The sequence below is a fragment of the Chrysemys picta genome, chromosome 1, assembly GCF_011386835.1.
Source record: "Chrysemys picta bellii isolate R12L10 chromosome 1, ASM1138683v2, whole genome shotgun sequence".
Classification (NCBI taxonomy): Eukaryota; Metazoa; Chordata; order Testudines; family Emydidae; genus Chrysemys; species Chrysemys picta.
This window is the reverse complement of record NC_088791.1, coordinates 29,362,967-29,383,177: the sequence shown is the minus strand read 5'-3', so window position 1 is coordinate 29,383,177 and position 20,211 is coordinate 29,362,967. Positions and strand designations below refer to the sequence as shown.

At 37.8% G+C, this 20,211-nt stretch overlaps 1 protein-coding gene across 1 annotated transcript in view; it reads left to right on the top strand.

Moving 5' to 3' along the window:
- The window catches only part of COG5 (component of oligomeric golgi complex 5), a 302,348-nt gene that overhangs the window by 132,865 nt on the left and 149,272 nt on the right, over positions 1-20,211 (top strand). Inside the window, exon 7 of the mRNA XM_005292354.4 lies at positions 988-1,118. Within this exon, the coding sequence (XP_005292411.2) occupies positions 988-1,118 (131 nt within the window). The remainder of the gene's footprint in view (positions 1-987; positions 1,119-20,211) is intronic.

Below are 20,211 nucleotides of genomic sequence, written 5' to 3'. Positions count from 1 at the left end.
CACACAATATGAGTTTTTTCAGGGTGTACAGAGAAAGGGGAATACTTCAGATACTTTTAAAAAATAATCTGTCTGGTATCTATGATATGTACTATCTGTATTAGAAATGATCTGTTAGGGCATTATTCTGGGTGCACGTGTGTAAATTAGATTTTTTTCCACCTAATTTAGATGTAAAATTGTTAGATTGTTTGCCGTATCATTTGTAATATGCACCCGTGCCACAGAGCAACTGGCAGTGATCAGTTATCATCTGCTGAAGTACTGGTGAACAGGAGGAAACAATTTTTGTACACCAAATGGAAAACTCATAATGGCCTAATCTGGAAGGAAAGTGTAAAATTAGGACTTGATGATACAATGTTTGCTTTTGTTGTCTTCCTGGTATTCTTTTTTGAAAGTACTCAAAGGGAACTAGAACAGACAAATAAAAATGCCCTGTATCTGCTGAGAGGATCAAGATCGGGCCTCTAGATAAGTTAGCTATAAAAGAATAGAAATGTGGAAATACCTTATTTGGGTGAGACATTTTTTCAAATGGGATTAGAAAGAAGGAAACTGTGGATATAGGATGACTTTTGTAACACTCATAATTTTATTTTTCAACAGATAAACACTCTTGTAATAATGAAAAGAGATTTGACCATCCTTCCTCTTTGATTTAAAAATAGATTTTTCTGTCATCTTTGACATATCGGCTGCAAACTAAATCATGATTTCTGCACTTTAATTATAATATCCATGTATTTGGAAATGTCTGGGTTTACAGAAAAGCTATGAAATGAGTGCAGTGAATTTACTGTAGTAATGCTCACTTCGTGAATAATTTTCCTTTGATTTTCAGTTTGTTTAATACAATACATTATTTGAATACATGCTACATCAAGTACTGTGTGAAAATGTCAGAAATACCTGTATGTTGTAAATGTTTCATGATCATACATGTCAGAATTTTTTAATTTTACCTAAATTCTGTTGCTTTTATAGATTATCTTTCGCAAGGGATAGACCTCTCTGGAATAGAAGTAATTGAAAATGACCTGCTTTTTATTGCAAGAGCTCGACTTGAGGTTGAAAATCAGGCTAAACGCTTACTTGAGCAAGGGGTAGAGACTCAGGTAAAATACATTTTTTTTTTTCATTTTCAAAAGCAAAGATAAATATGGAACTTTGAAGCTAATTATTCTGTTTACTATAAGCTTGTCAAACTGAGAGACCAAACCTGACAAATCTTACTCATCTGAGTAATTGTTACTCACATAAGGACTCTCACAGAAGTTAATGGGGCTAATTGCATTAATAAGTTTACTCACAAAAATAAGATTTTGCAGAATAAGGGCCTGAAAACTTGAGAAAAATTAAATGTATATTTTATAGACCATAAAATAACAAACTTCTTTTTGTGGTAAGGGGATTGTTTGTTAATTGAAAATATTTTGTATTAACATAATGCTCTGTGCTTTATATTGAAGGTTACTGAACATTACAAATGAATTTGAAAAATGTATTTTCTGAGAATTGCAATGAATCTGCTGCCATTTAGCTGTGCTTTGGTGTAATGAACTGATTCAGAAGTTTTCCTATTAAAACGTTAAAAGACATCTTAAACTTTGAGATAAAAATCTACTTTAAGGAGTATCAGAATGATTGTGCATAATTATATTCATTTATACTAAATCTGATTAGCTGCAATTTAAAGGGCCTGAATAAATGTGTTATTATTTAACTATTTACAATACCATCTATGCTTTTTTCTGCATTTTTCTATTTTCCTGCCTTAGTATTTTTAAAATAAATTTACATTTTTATAATTAAAATAACCCTTTATTTTAAATTTAAAGCCCCTTAATTATCGTAAGTGGAATGTTGGTCTAATATAGTTCTTTAGTCAGTTGGGATTCTATGGGAAACAAAGAATATTAGAAAAAGACATTTGTGTGCTTTTTTTTCACAAAATTTTCTAGTCATGTTAAAAAATTAGGAATGCGATTATAAGTAAAAACATTAAAATAGCATGAATGTTCCCTGCATTTTCAGTGACATTTAAGGGTAAAAGACTTGGTTTAAGCTTAATCGCTTTGAAGATATAAAGTGGAGGAATTCTATTGAAAGTTAATAGGAAAAAGGAAAAAAAAACAAATGAGACCATCAATTATATGCAATACTCCTTTACCATATTTGTTTGTGCTAGATAATGGAGTGCTAAAAAAGACCAGTCTGAGTCTCATACTTATACTTACACTGAGATTTCTTGCCTGCTTAAGGCCAGTCTATGGTAGGTTTTGATGTCGACACAGCAGCAAAATGAGAGCATGGAATTAAGTGGCAGGCTGCATCTTTTTTTTTAAACTTTAACACAGGGGAGGAGTTCTATCTGCCCATCGCCCCTGCTCTTCTATACCAGGCATTTAATTGTTTCCAGTATGGGGGTTGTAGGGCTTCTTACCATATAACCTGTTAACCAGTGCCAGGGTTACAGGGCTCGTTACCATATAACCCATAGTGCAGAGTGGCTCTCCTCAGCTTATCCTGCAGGACTCAGCTCTCTCTGAGTCTTAGCAGAACTGTGACTTTTATCAGTATGGCTTTCCTAGTGTGTATTATACCAATGCAAAAAACCTATTGAAAACAATATCTAAGAGGAAGTAGGCAGTAATTTTTTATTGTAAATAGGGCTATCAAGCAAATAGAAAAAATAATTGCGCAATTAAACAATAATAGGATGCCATTTATTTAAATATTTTTGGATGTTTTCTACATTTTCAAATGTATTCATTTCAATTATAACACAGAATACAAAGTGTACAGTGCTCACTTTATATTTATTTTTATTACAAATATTTGCACTGTAAAAAAGACAAAAGAAATAGCATTTTTCAATTCACCTAATACAAGTACTGAAGTCCAGTCTCTTTGTCATGAAAGTCGAACTTACAAATATAGAATTATGTACAAAAAATAACTGCATTCAAAAATAAAACCAGTAAATCTTTAAAACCTACAAGTCCACTCAGTCCTACTTCTTGTTCAGCCAATCTCTCAGACAAACAAGTTTGTTGACATTTGCAGGAGATAATGCTGCCCGCTTCTTGTTTACAATGTCACCTGAAAGTGAGAACAGGCGTTCGCAAGACACTTTTGTAGCCGGCATTGCAAGGTTTTTATGTGCCAGATATGCTAAACATTCGTATGCCCCTTTGTGCTTCGGCCACCATTCCAGAGGATATGCTTCCATGCTGATGACACTCATTAAAAAAATAATGCATTAATTAAATTTGTGACTCAACTCCTTAGGGGAGAATTGTATGTCTCCTGCTCTGATTTACCTGCATTCTGCCATATATTTCATGTTACAGCAGTGATGACCCAGCACATTGTTCGTTTTAAGAACACTTTCACTGCAGTTTTGACAAAACACAAAGAAGGTACCAATGTGAGATTTCTAAAAATAGCTACAGCACTCGACTCAAGATTTAAGAATCTGAAGTGCCTTCCAAAATCTGAGGGACAAGGTGTGGAGCATGCTTTCTGAAATCTTAAAAGAGCAACACTCCAATGCGGAAACTACAGAACTCAAACCACCAAAAAAGAAAATCAATCTTCTGCTGGTGGTATCTGACTCAGAGGATGAAAATGAACATGCGTTGGTCCTTACGGCATTGGATCATTATCGAGCAGAACCCATCATTAGCATGTACGCATTGTCCTCTGGAATGGTGATTGAAGCATGAATGGACATATGAACCTTGAGCGCATCTGGCATATAAATATCTTGCAACGCTGGCTACAACAGTGCCATGCCAATGCTTTTTCTCACTTTCAGGTGACATTGTAAACAAGAAGCGGGCAGCATTATCTTCTGCAAATGTAAACAAATTTGTTTGCCTGAGTGATTGGCTGAACAAGAAGTAGGACTGAGTGGACTTGTAGGCTCTAAAGTTTTAGGTTGTTTTGTTTTGTTTTCGAGTGTAGTTATGTAACAAAAAAAGTCTATATTTGTAAATTGCACTACAGTACCTGTATGAGGTGAATTGCAAAATACTATTTCTTTTGTTTATCATTTTTACAGTGCAAATATTTATAATAAAAAATAATATAAAGTGAGCACTGTACAGTTTGTATTCTGTATTGCAATTGAAATAAATATATTTGAAAATGTAGAAAAACATCCAAAAATATTGAATACATTTCAATTGATATTCTATTGTTTAACACTACGATTAAAAATGTGATTAATTACGATTAATTTTTTTGAATTAATTGTGTGAGTTATCTGATTAATTGACAGCCTTAATTGTAAATATAGCAAAAAGATCTTTAAGATTAGTGTTTACTCCTTTCAGTTTGGGTTCTTTTCACATGTCAGATTTGACCTTGTCTGACAATTTTTTATTCATATTAAATACTAACACAGGGCTGACAAACCCCAGGAAAATTAGTCTCACTTCATTTGAAGAATTGATAGTTTTATTAGACGTTTCAGACTGTATCAAGATAATCAAGAGATTATTAGAGTAGATGCCTGTTGTGGTTTAGCGAGTGACCGGTTTCCAATCAAACTGGGATTGTTTGGAAGAACTTTATTAGTGCTTAATTGTATCAGAAGAAAAAGAAAGATGAAACTGTCATGATGAAATGTTGCTTGGTTTGCTTCACTGATTTCTTGATGAAGAGAATAATTTGCTTTAGAAGATTGTGCTTCTTTCCATTGTCCTGAGAAATATAGAATTACAGTGATGAACAACAGATACTATGTCTTTGTTTAGAACTTTTTATCATTGTAGTTGTATGTATTTATGTGACAGATATATTTACTTTTCATACATTTCAAGGCTGGATGTTGACCATAAGAGAGTTGGGATTCTCCCTACTTCTTTCTTTTGTGTTTTGTATAAGAGAAGCCATGAAATAGCTCAACTTCCTATTTGATCCTTTCTGAGCAGGCATGCCTCTGTGCAGCTGAAGATAGTGCATTTGTAGTTTCTAATGTGATAACTTTGGAATAATTTGGATGTGTATATACACATTCAGTAGTTGTAGTTTGTGGTTTTATGTCCTGAATTTTTCTTTAAATAGTAAACACTCTAGATTATGTTCCTACTACATTAAACAGATGTTTTTTTTTGTCTTAGCAACCTTCATGATTCATGTCTGTGTGAGTTGAATTTATAGCCCTTTGTATTTTCAGTTAGCTGATTTTGAATGTTGTTCTGTTCTCAAGACCAGGTGGCAAGTATTGAATGTGTCTTTAGCATACTATGCCAAAGTATCTAGTCATATTATGAAAACCTTTGCAGAAGTGGTATTTCCTGAACAGTTTATTTCTGAGTATTCTTGCAACCACCTTGAGGGAGAAGGGAATTTAACTATAATGTTTTAAAAAGCTAGCTAGATAATGTCTATAATGAGGTCTGCTTCTTTACAATTGTATGTAATGTTGGGCTGGAAACTTAAAGAACATAAATCACAAGGTGAATACAAGGAGACTTAATTACATGTCTGTTACTGTACTTTACATATGCTAAAGCTTATTCACACTGACTGAGGCAAAGAAGGCAAAATTATTAAGTAGATATGCAGATGTGTGTTTATTATTAAAAAGTAATACTATTGTACATCTGAAAGGTTTGAGATTATACAAATTAATATGCAAAGAACATTTTATATTTCTAATTTGTATTCTACATGCTATTTTGAAAAAGGTTTGTGCTTCTGTTGATCTGGGTTGATACTGTGGACAGAATTGTAATTAATGATTGTGTGAGACAAAATTATTTTTCTGTTTCTCACAATATACTGCACATGGAAATGATTAAAAATTGCTTGTTAAATTATCCATCAATAACCTGGTGATAAGGCATTCTATTGAATGCAATCTGCATTGTAAACATCTCCTGTTCCATGTATCCAACTAACAACTAAAGATCCATGGGAATTAGAACTTAATCTTGTATTCTCAGTTCATTATACAATTTTCATTTTGAAGCCAAATCAGAAGACAGTTTGAAATTTACAAAACAAAAAGTATTTAATTTCTTTTAAGGAAGTGATAAAAAAGGAAGATATAATTCCACTCTTCAAACATTTATGAAAAATACACACAGGATTCGATCAGATGTTTTGATACAGGTTGATAATCTATCATTTCTCAGGATCTTAATTCAGACATATAGTATCTTGAGATTATTCTGAGGATAATTTTGAGTGGTGTTTGAAATAGAAATCTCTAGATTCTCCCCCTCCCCCCCCCCCCGTTTTGAAAGGAACGCAGTTGTGACTGGTAAGACCAGTATTTGACTGTGTGTGTTTTTATGTATATGCTTGCAAAGTCCATGCATCTCCTTTATAAGCCAAATACTCAATGCTCTTTTTTTTTAATATAAACAATCCAGGTTTTATAGATTCCAAGGCCAGAAGGGACGACTGTGATCATCTAGTCTGACCTCCTGTGTAACATAGGCCATAGAACTTCCCCAAAATAATTCCTAGAACATATAATTTAGGAAAAAGATCCAATCTTGATTTAAAAATTGTCAGTGATGGAGAATCCTCCACAATCCTTGGTAAATTGTTCCTCTGGTTAGTTTCTCTCACTGTTAAAAATGTACAAATGATTTCCAGTCTGAATTTGTCTAGCTTTATGTTCCAGCCATTGGATCATGATTGAAGAGCCAAATATTAAATATTTGTTCCCCATGTAGGTACTTATAGAGTGTAATCAAGTCACTCCTTAATCTTCTCTTTGTTAAACTAAGTAGATTGAGTCTGTCCTATAAACCATGTTTTCTAATCCTTTAATTGTTCTTGCAGCTCTTCTCTGAACCCTCTCCAGTTTATTGACATCCTTCTTCTGATGAGCCCTCTTACAAGTAGTTCATCAGTATGCATCTGAAAATGAGGCAAGGGAGAGTAAAAAAATTATAACTATGAGAAACACATAGGTGTCACCTTTTTAAGCAAAAGAATTGTAACAGCACCAAAAATTCATCACCTGTCTCCTAGAATTGTACTATTCTCCATGTGAAGCTACCCTGACTTATGATGGCATGAGGCACATGACAAGGTGAAACTTCCCCTTCTAACATTTCAGCAACTATCTGTCCAGTGAAGAAATTGCTGCTATTATCTTTAATCATTTAGATAATCCCTACTACCCGTGGCAAGATATAGAGATCTTAACTGGCAGCAGGGCTTGACAAATCCATTCACTTCTTGCTAGGGTCGAGCAGGATGTTTTTCCAATCTTCTTTCTGTCTAACCTAATCTTATTTTGATGCCCACATCACCATTGTATCTGAGCACCTCCCAAGAGTAGGATTAAAAACAATGATATCTCTCTCTTCTGTGGCTAATGTGGGAGCATAAGCTATCAACTTCTTCAGAATTTAAGCTATTCCTCTATGGCCATGAAGATGACCTTAGAGATATGACTTGAATATAAAGTAATGTACTGTTTGTCTTCCTGAGTCTGCAGATAGATACCGCCACTGTCTCTGCCACTTCTTGTAGATCTTCCAATCAACAGCAGAGTGAAATTTACCAGACTGATGAATTTCACTGCAGCTGTTCTATGGAAACCTAAGCAGTAGTGAACCTGTCAAGAATAATATCAAATTCATGCTATTGATACTGTTTCTTGGAAAAGCTATGAGCCAAAGGACCCCAAAATAGTGGATGATAAGAAGGGTTGTGTAGTGGGAAAACTTTAAACTTTCTCCTTTCCTTTTGTTGAAGTAGCCAGGGGACTAAAGGGAGCAGCAAAGATAAGCATCCAGAAAGCTCATGGAGAAAAGTAGATAACTGAGCATCCCCCCCTCACAGCATCCAGGAGCTTCTGAAGGGAAAAAAACAAAAGCTCCTTCTTTTCTGTAGTTGTGGGAGGGAAGATGGAGTTTTCACATTTATCTGACACCTCTGAAAAAGGAGGCTTATTTTAAAATTGGAACCCCAAAGCTGGGTTCCTGGGAAGCACCATCTTCTTTCCCAGCAGGTGAAGGTCGCAGAGGAGCTAGGCTTCTACCATGGGGTTGCTCCAAGACCTCAGTCCGAATTCCCTTTGAGAGCTCATTCCACAGCCTGATCTCGGGGGGATATTTTTTCCAGGAGAAAAAAATAGACCCTGGCAGTACCCTGCATGAGTGGGCCCTTGGCATAGCGAAGTAATTGCCCACAGTTGTCCTCTGAGTCCTTTCTGAAGGGTAAAAATGGAGCCACTCAATCCCTGCTAAGAGTCACAAAGACAAGCAAACCTCACAAACAGTGACATCAAAGACTACTGCCAGATCTTAAGGAATCGTCATGCACACTTTGTCATCCTCTGACAGAGGGAGATCACAGTTAAATTTTATCAGTGCAGTTTCTATCCCATACCCAGGCCTTACTGACCTATATCAAAGGAATGTGAGGATTCAAGAACCTCCCTTGCTGCCCTGTCAAAGCCTTTTCAATGGCCTTTTACCAGAAACTGATGTGTGGAAACAGGTTGAAAATTAGCAAAATTGCAAGCATCAAGAATTGGCTTCTTTAGCAGGGATCTTCCAACAGCTTTCTGGTATTCTGATACCCTGTCATTCCTGAAGGGAAACATCAGCAATCTGTATCAATAATGGATATTGGTCCAACTTTCAGGCTGTGGCTTGACGCATCCCCAGCACATCCAAGGCCAGTGACACACGCTGAACGTTAGTGAGTAAAGCCTGGAATTGTCTGCGTGAGATACTGTTCTTTTTACACAGCAGTATATTGCTCAATGGGGATCTGAATAATTTCAGTAACATGAAAATTCTTCAGAGTGAAAATCTCTACTCTGTACCAGCTAGGATTAACCAACTTGTGAACTTTCTGGAATAGTTTTGCTGTGCATAGTATTGTGGATGTTATAATGGAGATGAAGAAACCTTTTGTTTCCTATAGAGACAAAGCATAAGATTTCAAAACTTTTAATACTAGCATTGGTCAGGCTCAGCATGAGACTTTCACCACTGTCACTCTTGCTCTTTCTGCTCTCAGTTCATCTGAAGTAAACTATGTTGACCTGCGAGAATGTTGCCAATGAACAGGGCACTGTCAACAAAGATAGACAAAAGATCATTATAAATGGCTACCAAGCCATTGATAGAGTGGTTGCTTGGTTAAACAATATTCTTTCTCACGACTGCCTGCAAACACATTGATTCCATCGACATACAAGGGTAGCCCACCAGAACCCACATAAATACACTTCAGTTTTGAATTGAAGGAGTCAGTGGTTAATCTATGACAAAAGTATAACTTCCACCTGCTGAACTTTGAGTCCTGAAACAAATTTCAGATCCAGAGAGGACCCAGTTCTGTATGTCCCCTACCAACCTGTCATTGAAATTATTCATATTAGGGTTGCAGGATTGGGCTGTAAGATGGCACCAGGACTTGACTGAGCAACTTTCTACCTGGGTGGTCGTCTGCATCCTTCACAACTTCAGTTTGCAAAATAAACCAGGCAGGGCCATCTGATGATAATGACATTTAGCTCTTTCATAGTGCCTTTGATTTGAGGAATTCCAGATGCTTTACAAGCAGTGAATAATCATATGAGTCAGAGAATTAATAGTAGTATCTCTATATTGTTTGTTTGTTTTTTGCCATTGGAAAACGGAGGTACCAAGAAGTCAGGTGACTTGCCCAGGTAGAGCTGGGAAGAAACTCAGGATTTCTGACTCTTATTCCTGCACCTTAACCATAAGGTTATCTTTCCTGTCTTGTTTTGGGTAATCTAAATATAGTTGTGTTGACCATGACTTCCTGATTTGTTTTTTGATCCCATTCATGTATGTCCATGTGTGCTTCTAGAAAAAACTTTTTGCAAGTGTAGAAGTTCTAGCAATTTTTCCTTTATGGACAGCTTATTAGTTTAGATTTTCTATAGACAGAAGAGATGCTTCAGGACCCTGCACACATTAGGTACTTTGGGACTGTCAACAATATTCGAAAAACTAAGAGTGGGAGGCAAACCTTCATTAGCAGAGGTCTTGGGACTCTGGAATTTCCTTTTATAGGAGTGAAGAATGACAGTACATCTTAGGGAAAAATTATTTTGTAGTTAAGACCCTAGACTGAGATGCAGACAAACTATTCTTGGGTTCTTGGTTCTGTTCTTGCTCTGCGAAGACATCATGTGAGACCTTGGGGATATTATGTAATGTGTCTATGCCTCAGTCCCTGCTCTATAAGAGGGAGATAATAGTATTTTCCTACCTCACATGGATCCTGTGAAAATAAATCCATTGATATTTGTGAAGCATTCAGATACTGGTGATAATGTAGGAGAATCCAATAAATAAATGTAAAATAAATAACTACTTTCTGATCTAAATGAATGTAAATGACACCATTGTAGCTTTTCATAATAATGGTTAAGACCGATTTTTTTCTCAAAAAACCCCTCCAAAACACCTCTGCCAACTACACCCAAACAAATTAAGGAAGAAAGGGAAGAAAACCCACAAAAAAGAGGAATTCTTTACTCTATTCCTCTTTTTACTCCTGGGGGGATATTTCGCCAAAAAATTCAAAATTCTGCACCAATCCCTCCCCCGCCCCTCAAAATTCTGCAAATTTTATTTGTCAAAAAATGCAATATAATCACACAAGTTTCAATTGTTTTGGTAAGTTATTTAAACTACAATATAGAAAAAAACACAATAGCTATTCAGCATTTCCTAAACATGTGAAAATTAAGTTACAAATGCTTAGTAACTAATACTCTGCATTCCAGTTATAATCCTGGATTTTCATTTAACTACATTAAAGAACACCAAACAGCCAAAAAAAAAAAAAAAGTGGAATGTTATTTTAAATTGCTCAGACTTTCACACATGAAAGTCATACAATTTTGCTAATCATTGTTATGGTCCTGGCCGCGTACTTTGGGAAGTGCTTGGTTCTGATTGTCCTGACATTTTATTGACTGGTAAATGTTTTATTTGCCCTCAAAGTATTTTATTGGCTAAGTAAAATAAATCCTGCACTGTAATCTAACCCCATTGTGCTACTTTGGCACAGGAAAAAAGTGAGAAAGCACATAAGATCTTCCTAGCTGATTCCCATGCTGTCATTTATAAGGCTTTACATCACTCTGGCAATGAAGGGGCCTTAAAACTTTTACAGGTTTTATGCTTCTGGGGGAATTGACTGAGAATGGGAACAGCTAACTAACAATAGGAACATTAACAATGTTAGTATGCAGGCAGTCTGCTACATTTCTGCCTCAGGGAATGAGATCAATTAATCATCAATAGCAACATTAACAAAGGCTATATCTACACTACCAATTTTTATTGACAAAAGTGATGGTGACACACAAAAGTTGGCATAATAAAAATCAGAATCTCATGTTCACACTTGCTCCCTCTATCGGTAGATCGCGTCCACAGTGAGGGCACCATCATTGATAATGTGAGCATTGCAATGTGGGTACCTATCCCACAGCCCAGCTCCACACCTTCTGTCGGTAGGTATTGTGGGAAGACAGAGCAGATCGCGGTACATCTTGGGACCTGGCTAAATGTCCTGTGATGCATTGCTTTGTATCCCAGCAGTCCATGGGCTTCTGGCTTTGTTTTGTGGCATTTTTGCAACAGCCATTCTCTACTGTGCACCCTGGTATCTTTGTGGGAAGTGATGGATCCTGCACTGCTCTCCTATGCTCTGTTAACTGTCATGAAGACATCGTGGATGGCAGTGCCGTTAATCATCAAGTTCCTGACTGAAGAAGACTCCCTGTTGCCTGACATAGGAGCAACTTTAGATTGCTTTTGGTATTCACAGAGCAGCTGCATAGGGTAGACCATCGCTTTTGGGCTCAGGAAACAAGCACTGAATGGTGGGATCGTATTGTCATGCAGGTATGGGATGAAGAGCAGTGGCTCTTTCAGAACTTTCGGATGCAGAAAGCATCTTCCTGGAACTGCGTGCGGATCTCGCCCCAGACCTTGCGGCTCAAGGACACCAGAATGAGAGCTGCCCAATTGGTACAGAAGCGTGTGTCGATCGCTGTGTGGAAGCTGGCAATTCCAGACTGCTACCAGTTGGTTGCGAATCAATTTGGAGTTGGGAAGTCAACCATTGGAGCTGCGTTAATGCAAGTGTGCAGGGCAATTAATCACATCCTGCTGCGAAGGACCATGACTCTGGGAAATGGGCGTGAAATAGTGGACAGCTTTGCAGAAATGGGGTTCCCTAACTGGATGGCAATAGATGGCACACACTTTCCAATTTTGGCACCAGACCCACCTTGTGACAGAGTACATCAATAGGGTGGGGTACTTCTCCGTGGTGTTGCAGGCGCTTGTGGATCACTGTGGGCATTTCACTGACATTCTGGGGTGTTTTGGGAAGGTGTATGACGCACACATCTTCAGGAACACTAGCCTGTAAAGCAAGCTACAAGCAGGGACTTTCTTTCCAGACCAGAAGATTACAGTGGATGTTGAAATGCCTATAATGATCCTGGGAGCCCCTAAGTAACCTTGACAGCTGTGGCTCATGAAACCTTACATGGAAACATGGACAGCCGTAAGGAGTGGTTCAACAACAGGCTGAGTAGGTGCTGGATGACTGTGGAAAGTGCCTTTGGCACATTAAAGGCATGCTGGTGTTGCCTTTATGTCCGGCTAGACTTTAATGAAGATAATATTCCCATGGTCATAGCCATATGCCGTACGTTGCATAATCTCTGTGATGCTAAGGGTGAAAGGTTTGCTCAGGGCTGGAGTGCTGAGGCAGACTGCTTGACCACTGATTTTGAACAGTCCGATACCAGGGCTGTCAGAGGTGCCCAGAGGGGGGAATTTGAATCAGAGAGGCTCTGAAGCAGCACTTTGACATTGAGCACCAGTAATGTATATCTCTGTCAGAGGTGTTAATTTTCCTAGGATGCAATGTTGTCATTTTGGGCCTTATATTCCTGTAAGACAATGTTAACAATGCCTGTGCATGTATTGGTAATGCCTGCAAACTAAATTTGTAGAAAAAAAAAATAAAGGTGATTGTGTGTCTAGGTCCAGCTATCATGCAGCGGGGGCTGTGATGCTGGATCAGCAGGCCGGCAACGCGCGCTGCAACTTTGCCCCACCACCAGCCTTGCGCGCTCACCCCCATCGTCGGCCACTGGACCCCCCCCCCACTCACTGCTGGTGGGCAGGCAGCTAGCGAGCAGGGATCCAACCAGCAGCAGGACCCGCCAGTACTGATGGGGTGTGTGGGGGGAGGAGACAGAAAATACGGGACAATTTGCCTGTTTTTAAGAAAAAGTTGGGACACCTGTAGGAGGGCTTAAATATGGAACTGTCCCTTTAAAAATGTGATGTCTGGTCATCCTATGGATATTGTATCTGAAAATTACCTAGGATTTGAGAAAGCACCACTTTGAAGAAATAGTCTCACTAATCACGCTATAGACACTTCCTTTATAATTTCTGTGGACTCTTTTATTTTTCATCTCTAGTCTCATGCAGTGCAGTGCGTTCCATATTCCACATACTGATGTTCAGTCCTAGGCAGAGGATGAACCATGAGTTGCATGCTGTTCTTGCCTTCACATCACCATGTACCTATATAATTGATACCATATTATATCATGTTTCTATTACTTACACCCAATCCAGAATTGTAAGGAGTGATGTATAGCAGAATGTCACTTGGTCTTGTTGCAATGATGCATTTATCTGCCCTAGTTAACATTGCAACTATTATAAATTTTCCACTTTATTTTGTATAAGAATACAATAGAATCCCCTTAATTAGAACACAAAATTAAGACAACCTCTTGTCCTTATGAAGAGTGTATGCCACTCTCATGACACATCTGAAAATATTTGAATTATAATAAAATGCTGTATGGAATATAAATTCAAGACTAAAAATGGCATTCACATTACATATTTCTTTATTGGACTTCAACTCTATTTAAAAGACTATAACTATTTAAAAGAGTGGAGTTCAGAATTTTACACCTGTTTAACCCTCATTTAAATATTATTTAATCCCTTAACACGGTCAGAACTTTTTCTAATATAGTACCCATTAAGCAGCAGTCATTACGTTTCACTGTTATTTGGCTAAATTGGTCCCCTGGAGGAGATCCTGACAAAGTAGCTATCTCAATTTTTGTGTCTGTAATAAGGTGGTACACAATGACACTTCATAGGAATGTAGGTCAAGTCTTTTAAGTCATTCTAATGTCAGGTGCTTGAACCTTGCATGAATGTGCAGTCATACCAGCAAGTGGCTCTTGTTAATTCCAGCAGAGATATTAGGAGGATTGGAGTATCAATCTGGGCAGAGGAAATTAGAACCTAGTAAGGAGAGGTCCTGCAGGGAATGTCCTAGGGACAGCCAAGCTCAGAGAGAAAGCTTAGGTTTGAGGTTTGTTACTTTGTTATAAATAATCTCTGGAGTAGGGTATTTTGTGCATGTATGTGCACGCATGATGTATGCTGTTTGAAGCAGAGTGAGAAGTATATGTGCTTACAGTGTCCCTGTGCATGTGTGGAAAGGGTGAGAGGGGTGTAAAGTGCTCTGATCCACCTGTTCCTTTGCACTCCAGTCTTGTGACTAGCCAGAGTCCTACTGTGAAGTGCAGTCTCTACTCCCTATTAATGCCCAACCTATTAATGCCACTTGGTCATTAACTAAAAAAGGGACGGCAGGGCGAGGGCGGGACTAGTTATGTGTGGGACATCTTTCGCCTTTTCCAAATGCGGTGCAGCTACAGCTCTGGCATACTCATGCTAGGGCGCTGTCTAGACTAGCCGATGAGGTGTGTTAGCTACAGCATGTTAATTAATACATTTTTAAACACTACTTAGCACCTACTGTAGTCAAAGACACTGGCGCTTAAAAAGTGTGAGACCGAGTCAACCCTAGGGTTGGCCAAAACCAATTCACCAATTTTTAAACACCAAACAGCTGTCTGCTCTAAATGCTACCTGGGGTTTAAAAACAGGCTAATTAACATGTTTGCTAAATGCACCTAATTTTCCTGGTTTATACAGGTTGGGAGTCAGAACTATAGAAAGCAATGTGCTAGGTATTATCAGCTGCAAACTGTTGTCTAACTCCTTTGACTCTGTTGATTTGTTTTTCTAGGAAAAGTGATTTGAGTATAGGTTGGGATTAGCTAACCGGGAATAGTTAAGCCTCACCTTAGCTCAAACTTTTTCCTAGTCAAGGAAAAGTGTAGGATAAAAGGTAGGTGTTTAGTACGTTATCCATCCTATTTTAATGAACAAGTTCTGTTTTGTAATATACATGTCATCAGCTGTCTGGCCCTTTAAGGGGAGTTGGGTCTAGCCTGACGTGTAGGATCAGCTGATCTTGATTGGCTAGGGATCATGTGGCCATGTTCAGTTACTAGACCCAGCTTGGAAAGGGATGCCCATAAAACACAAAAGGCCGTGAGAACTCAGTTGGAGGAGGGCAGCTGGCTCCTATAGTACGCCCTGCAGAAGGGTAACTCCTGGGCAGACAGCCTGGAAGAGGACTGAAGAGGGAGTCTGGCTCCTGTGACTGGCCCTAGAAGAAGGGAGACTCTCAGAGGAGGGAAAAGCCCTGAGAATCAGTACTCTGGAGAAGAGTGGGAAATAAATTAGATCTGAGCCCAGGAGGGGAAGAAGACCCCGTATATATTGCATGGGGGACTATTGTCTAAGTTTGTTAACAGAGCCTTGTTGGGTGGTGCCAAGAGAAACTACTGCCTGGGAGTCTTCCTCAGGTGGATAGAGCACTGAGGCAGGGTGAATAGTGACACAGTGGGCTACAGGGGGCTCTGTGGAAGCTGACTTAGCCACATTAGAGAAAAACAAGTTGTATTTCAGCATGTGTTAGCTGGTCAAGTTGAAATCTAGGTGCTAGCTAATACATTCCACAAAAAACATCTTTTATCATGTTGAGGATACATGTTCTTTCTTCCTCAAATATATTAAATCCTTTTGTGTTATTAGGGTTTTGGCCCACATCCCGTCAAATGATCCAGGTGTTCATCATAACTTTCTCTGACATGTTTGCCACCCTTGTCTATGATTTACAACACAAAATGATGGTCACTTGAATTTCAGTCTAAAGAACACCTCGTCTTAAAAACAAGCTTGTGATGCTCATTATCCACTAAATTCAAAGGAAACCGTTATTTTAACTTAACTGTCTTCAAGCACTGGGTCCTTAACCCGATTAAAGGCTTGATGCAACTCATTAATTAGATTAATGTCAATGGAAAGACTCCCATTGACTTCAGTAGGAACTGGATAGGGTCACTTATGGCTTGTCTATACTGTCACCAATTAATTCAAATTGTTTTAAATCACACCTTTTGTTATTTCAGTGCAAAATGTGTGTGGGGCCATCCCAGTTAGATAATGTCAGGGGAATATTGAATAGGATTAGAGAGACTATTTAGAGCAGAGAAACATTTTACCTGTGTATTTGACACTGGTGCAAGCTCTTTTGGAATAGTGTGTCCAGTTCTGGTGTCAGCAGGATGTTGAAAAATTAAAGGGAGTTCAATGAAGAGCCACAGAACGATTAAAGGGTTGGGAAACATGCCCTGTCATGAAAGACTCAAGGAACTCTATCTACTTAGCTTATCAAAGAGAGGGCTAAAGGGTGATTTGATTGGACTATAAATACCTAAATGGGGAACAGGAATTTGATAATAGAGGGCTTTTCAGTTTAGCAGGCGAAGGTATAACAAGATTGAAAGGCTGGAATTTGAGGCTAGACAAATTCACACTAGAAGTAAGGCACTAATGTTAACAGTGAGAGTAATTAATCATTGGAACAAACTTCTAAGGGTTGTCGTGAATTTGTCATCACTGTGTGATTTTGGACCTGAATCAGGAATTAAGTCATGCAAGTCCAATGGCCTGTGTTATGCAGAACGTCAGCTAGGTGATTGCAGTGGTCCCTGCTGACATTAAAACAGATGAACTAAGTGCCTTAAATCAATTTAGCATCTGCTGTTTTACAGTCACAGTTTATGTAGATGAACCCAGAGTCAGCTGGCTGTACATCTTTACCACCTTTCCTATATCCTCATGCACTATTTTCTTTTTAGCAGAACAGTACTTATTTATATTGCATTATTCAATTTACTGTTCATCTTCAGTGTTACAGTTTTGGGTTACACAACCTTTCGAACTGCCAAAATCAACCTCCTTCAACATCTGATACAAGGAACTACTAAAAGAGGTTTCTGTAAATCTAAGGTTATGTTTCTTTAACTTCAGAGCGTGTTAGCTACCATGTAAAATAAATAATTTAAACACATTATTACTCATCCCGCACCCAAAGACCATCTTCTAAATATGTATTACAGCTATATTCAGCATTCGAATGGTGAACTTCACAGTGCTTGACCAACCTTATGAGATTTGTCCATTACTATTGTGGTCTGAAAAGTGTTCAGTTTATCTTGAAGCATGATCTAATGGAACTGAATTGCTTACCAGGCTTGGGCAATTCAGAATCCGCAAGAAACATTAAGAATGCATTTATACCTTCTGAGCTATGGATTAAAATAAACCACAGATTTCTCTGCACTATGATCAGCTGATACTGATATAACCTAGAATATCCTTTTAGTTTCCATAGGAACTGATGATAGAGTGTTTGAGCCTTGGAATAGCTGGAATAAATTTCTAATGTCCTGTTCATTAACTTCTGTATTACTCTATGTAACCCCTGTATTTAAGGACTGTAAATGTGCAAACCACAAGTGAGGTAGACTATCTTTTCAGATTACATATTTTATGTTTTAGTAAGAACCACCCTTCTAGAAGTCACTATGCATATTTCCTGTGGTGTCAGCACTGTATTTTTACAGTAACACACAAAGGTTTTCCCAGATCCAGAGAAAAAGCAAAAGCAAAACCAAAACACTGCAGAAACTGGAAATTTATTGCTATATGGAAATACTCTTTTAAATATTTATTAGCAAATATATTGTATACTAGGTAGACTCTTCGTAGGCACTGCTACATCTCTATCTTTCTCTGTGTAGATCAATGTTTTCTCATTGGAACAAATTGTACAACACTAGAGAAACCATGACTTTCTTTCTTAACATTTTCGGCAGTAATTCAGATCGTGTTGTATTTCAAATAGTTAATGTAACAAAAAAGACTTTATAGAAACGTATACCATAACATGGTATTTCAGTGTTTATGACAAAAGATAATAAAGAAGCAAGACAATGCTAAATATATTTTTACCTAGTAGACAAATGTCAAACAGTTCATAAAACAACAGTTTATATTACTAAATCCCACAAGCTATGAGGATAATTCAATACATTAAAACTAAGTGTGGTGGGAGGGGTGGGTGGGATGAGAGAGAGATGAATGTACAGCCATGGGAGAGGTTTTGTGACTTATCCATATGAAGATCTATGTGCACATGATATAAAATCTATGAATTAATGGAAGGGAGTTCAAATGGCAATATCCTCTGTATCTTTGTCTATATAAGAGCTAGGCATTATTGTATGTGTACTGTTCTATATTATAATGATGGCATTTCAGATATGTCGGACAATTCATTTATGGAAGGGAATGGGAGCAGTGCATGCAGTCTGCTTTTTGGCAACCATAATTAAATGTTTACACAGATCATTATAATATTCCATCTGGGGAAGTCAAGGTAATACTCGTTTAAAAAAAAAAACTTAAGCAGCAGGAAGTTAACCTTTGTGAGATCTTCTCTGTTTGTGTAGTGCCTGGCAAAGTGGGGTCCTGGTTTATGACTAGGGTTCCAAGGCTACTGCAATTAAATTAATAATTTAATGTAAGATTTTTCTGTATACAAAAAGAATATAGGTGGGGCATATAGCTACCATTCGTGTGTGTGAGGAATCCATGGAGACCATATCTCTTCTAACTCATAGGGAAGGATTAATAGCAAGGTATTCTGAAAGTATTACATACTTGATACACAGTTTTTACCCAGCTTTCCCTAGTCTGATTGAGAGCAGTTAGTTTTCCGCTGCTGCTGCCAATATGATGGGACTATTATGTCACACATTATATTCTGAACAGGCATTTTAAATTAACAACCACGATAATGTTTTGCATTTTTATAACATCTTTCAGAAAGTGGTTCACAAACATTAACCCGTTCAACAGTTGGGTTAAGTAGGTATTTATAGTCTCTATTTCGCAAAAGCATAGCGGCAAAGAGAAGTTGTGAGCTGGCTATAGTTGTGCAGCAAATCAATAGAAGAGCCAGTAACAAAACCTAGGATTATTGATTCCATTTTCTCTGCTCTAACCACTAGGCACACATCCCAACATAAATTATTGTCTTTTCCTGACAGTTGATTTTGGGAGGATTTGTTGGTGTAAAAATAACTTATCTTAGAATTCATCATGGAGGCTTCTTTGTTTCAGCCTGCTTATTTCTCTGCCACTGTAACTGGATTCTTTTTAAACAGCGATGGAGCTGGCTCATATTTCAAACTCTGCTTTATTATTGGTTGACTGGTTTTGAATGAGCTATATAGTTAGGATGAGCTTTAAGGGTAGATGGCAGTTTTTAATTATTGCTTCATGCATATGTGTAAACTTACAGTGACTTCTCCCAGACCCAGGGTTGGTATGAAAGGGTTGTTCTAAACCACACTTTGGAAGTAAAGGAGTGGTTCTTGACATCACCAAGTATATGACACACGAGTTAAAAACACAGGGTTTTTTAACCAGAGTTTGTAACTGAGATATTTTGTCATAATACTTCAATGACTGAAGTTTGGGTTTTGTGGGTGTTTAAACCCCTGTTCAAGAATAGGTTTAATTCAGCTTATCTCAACAAATGAATGAAAGTTTTTGCCATCTTTTCTTTCTTCACATTTTTCTCTGGGGAAGAAGACTGACAGACCTGTGACCTCAGTTGAGATTCGTGACACAACTTGTTTGTTGTTGTGCATATGATACAATACTAGGTGTGTCAGCAAATCATATGCTTCTTCTTGTTGATTTCCAGTAGTTCTGTTGGTCATTAGTTGGGATGACTGATGGCCATGTGTTCCTTAGAACAAATATTGGAGATGGCAGTTAGCAGGAGATTAGGGATTGAGGACAAAGCTTCTTGGATAAATAATAGCACGTCTTTTACAAGTCTTCACTAATTACTTTAGTATTAAAGGATGCACACAGCAATGCAAACATTTACTAGTGTTTTCTGTTG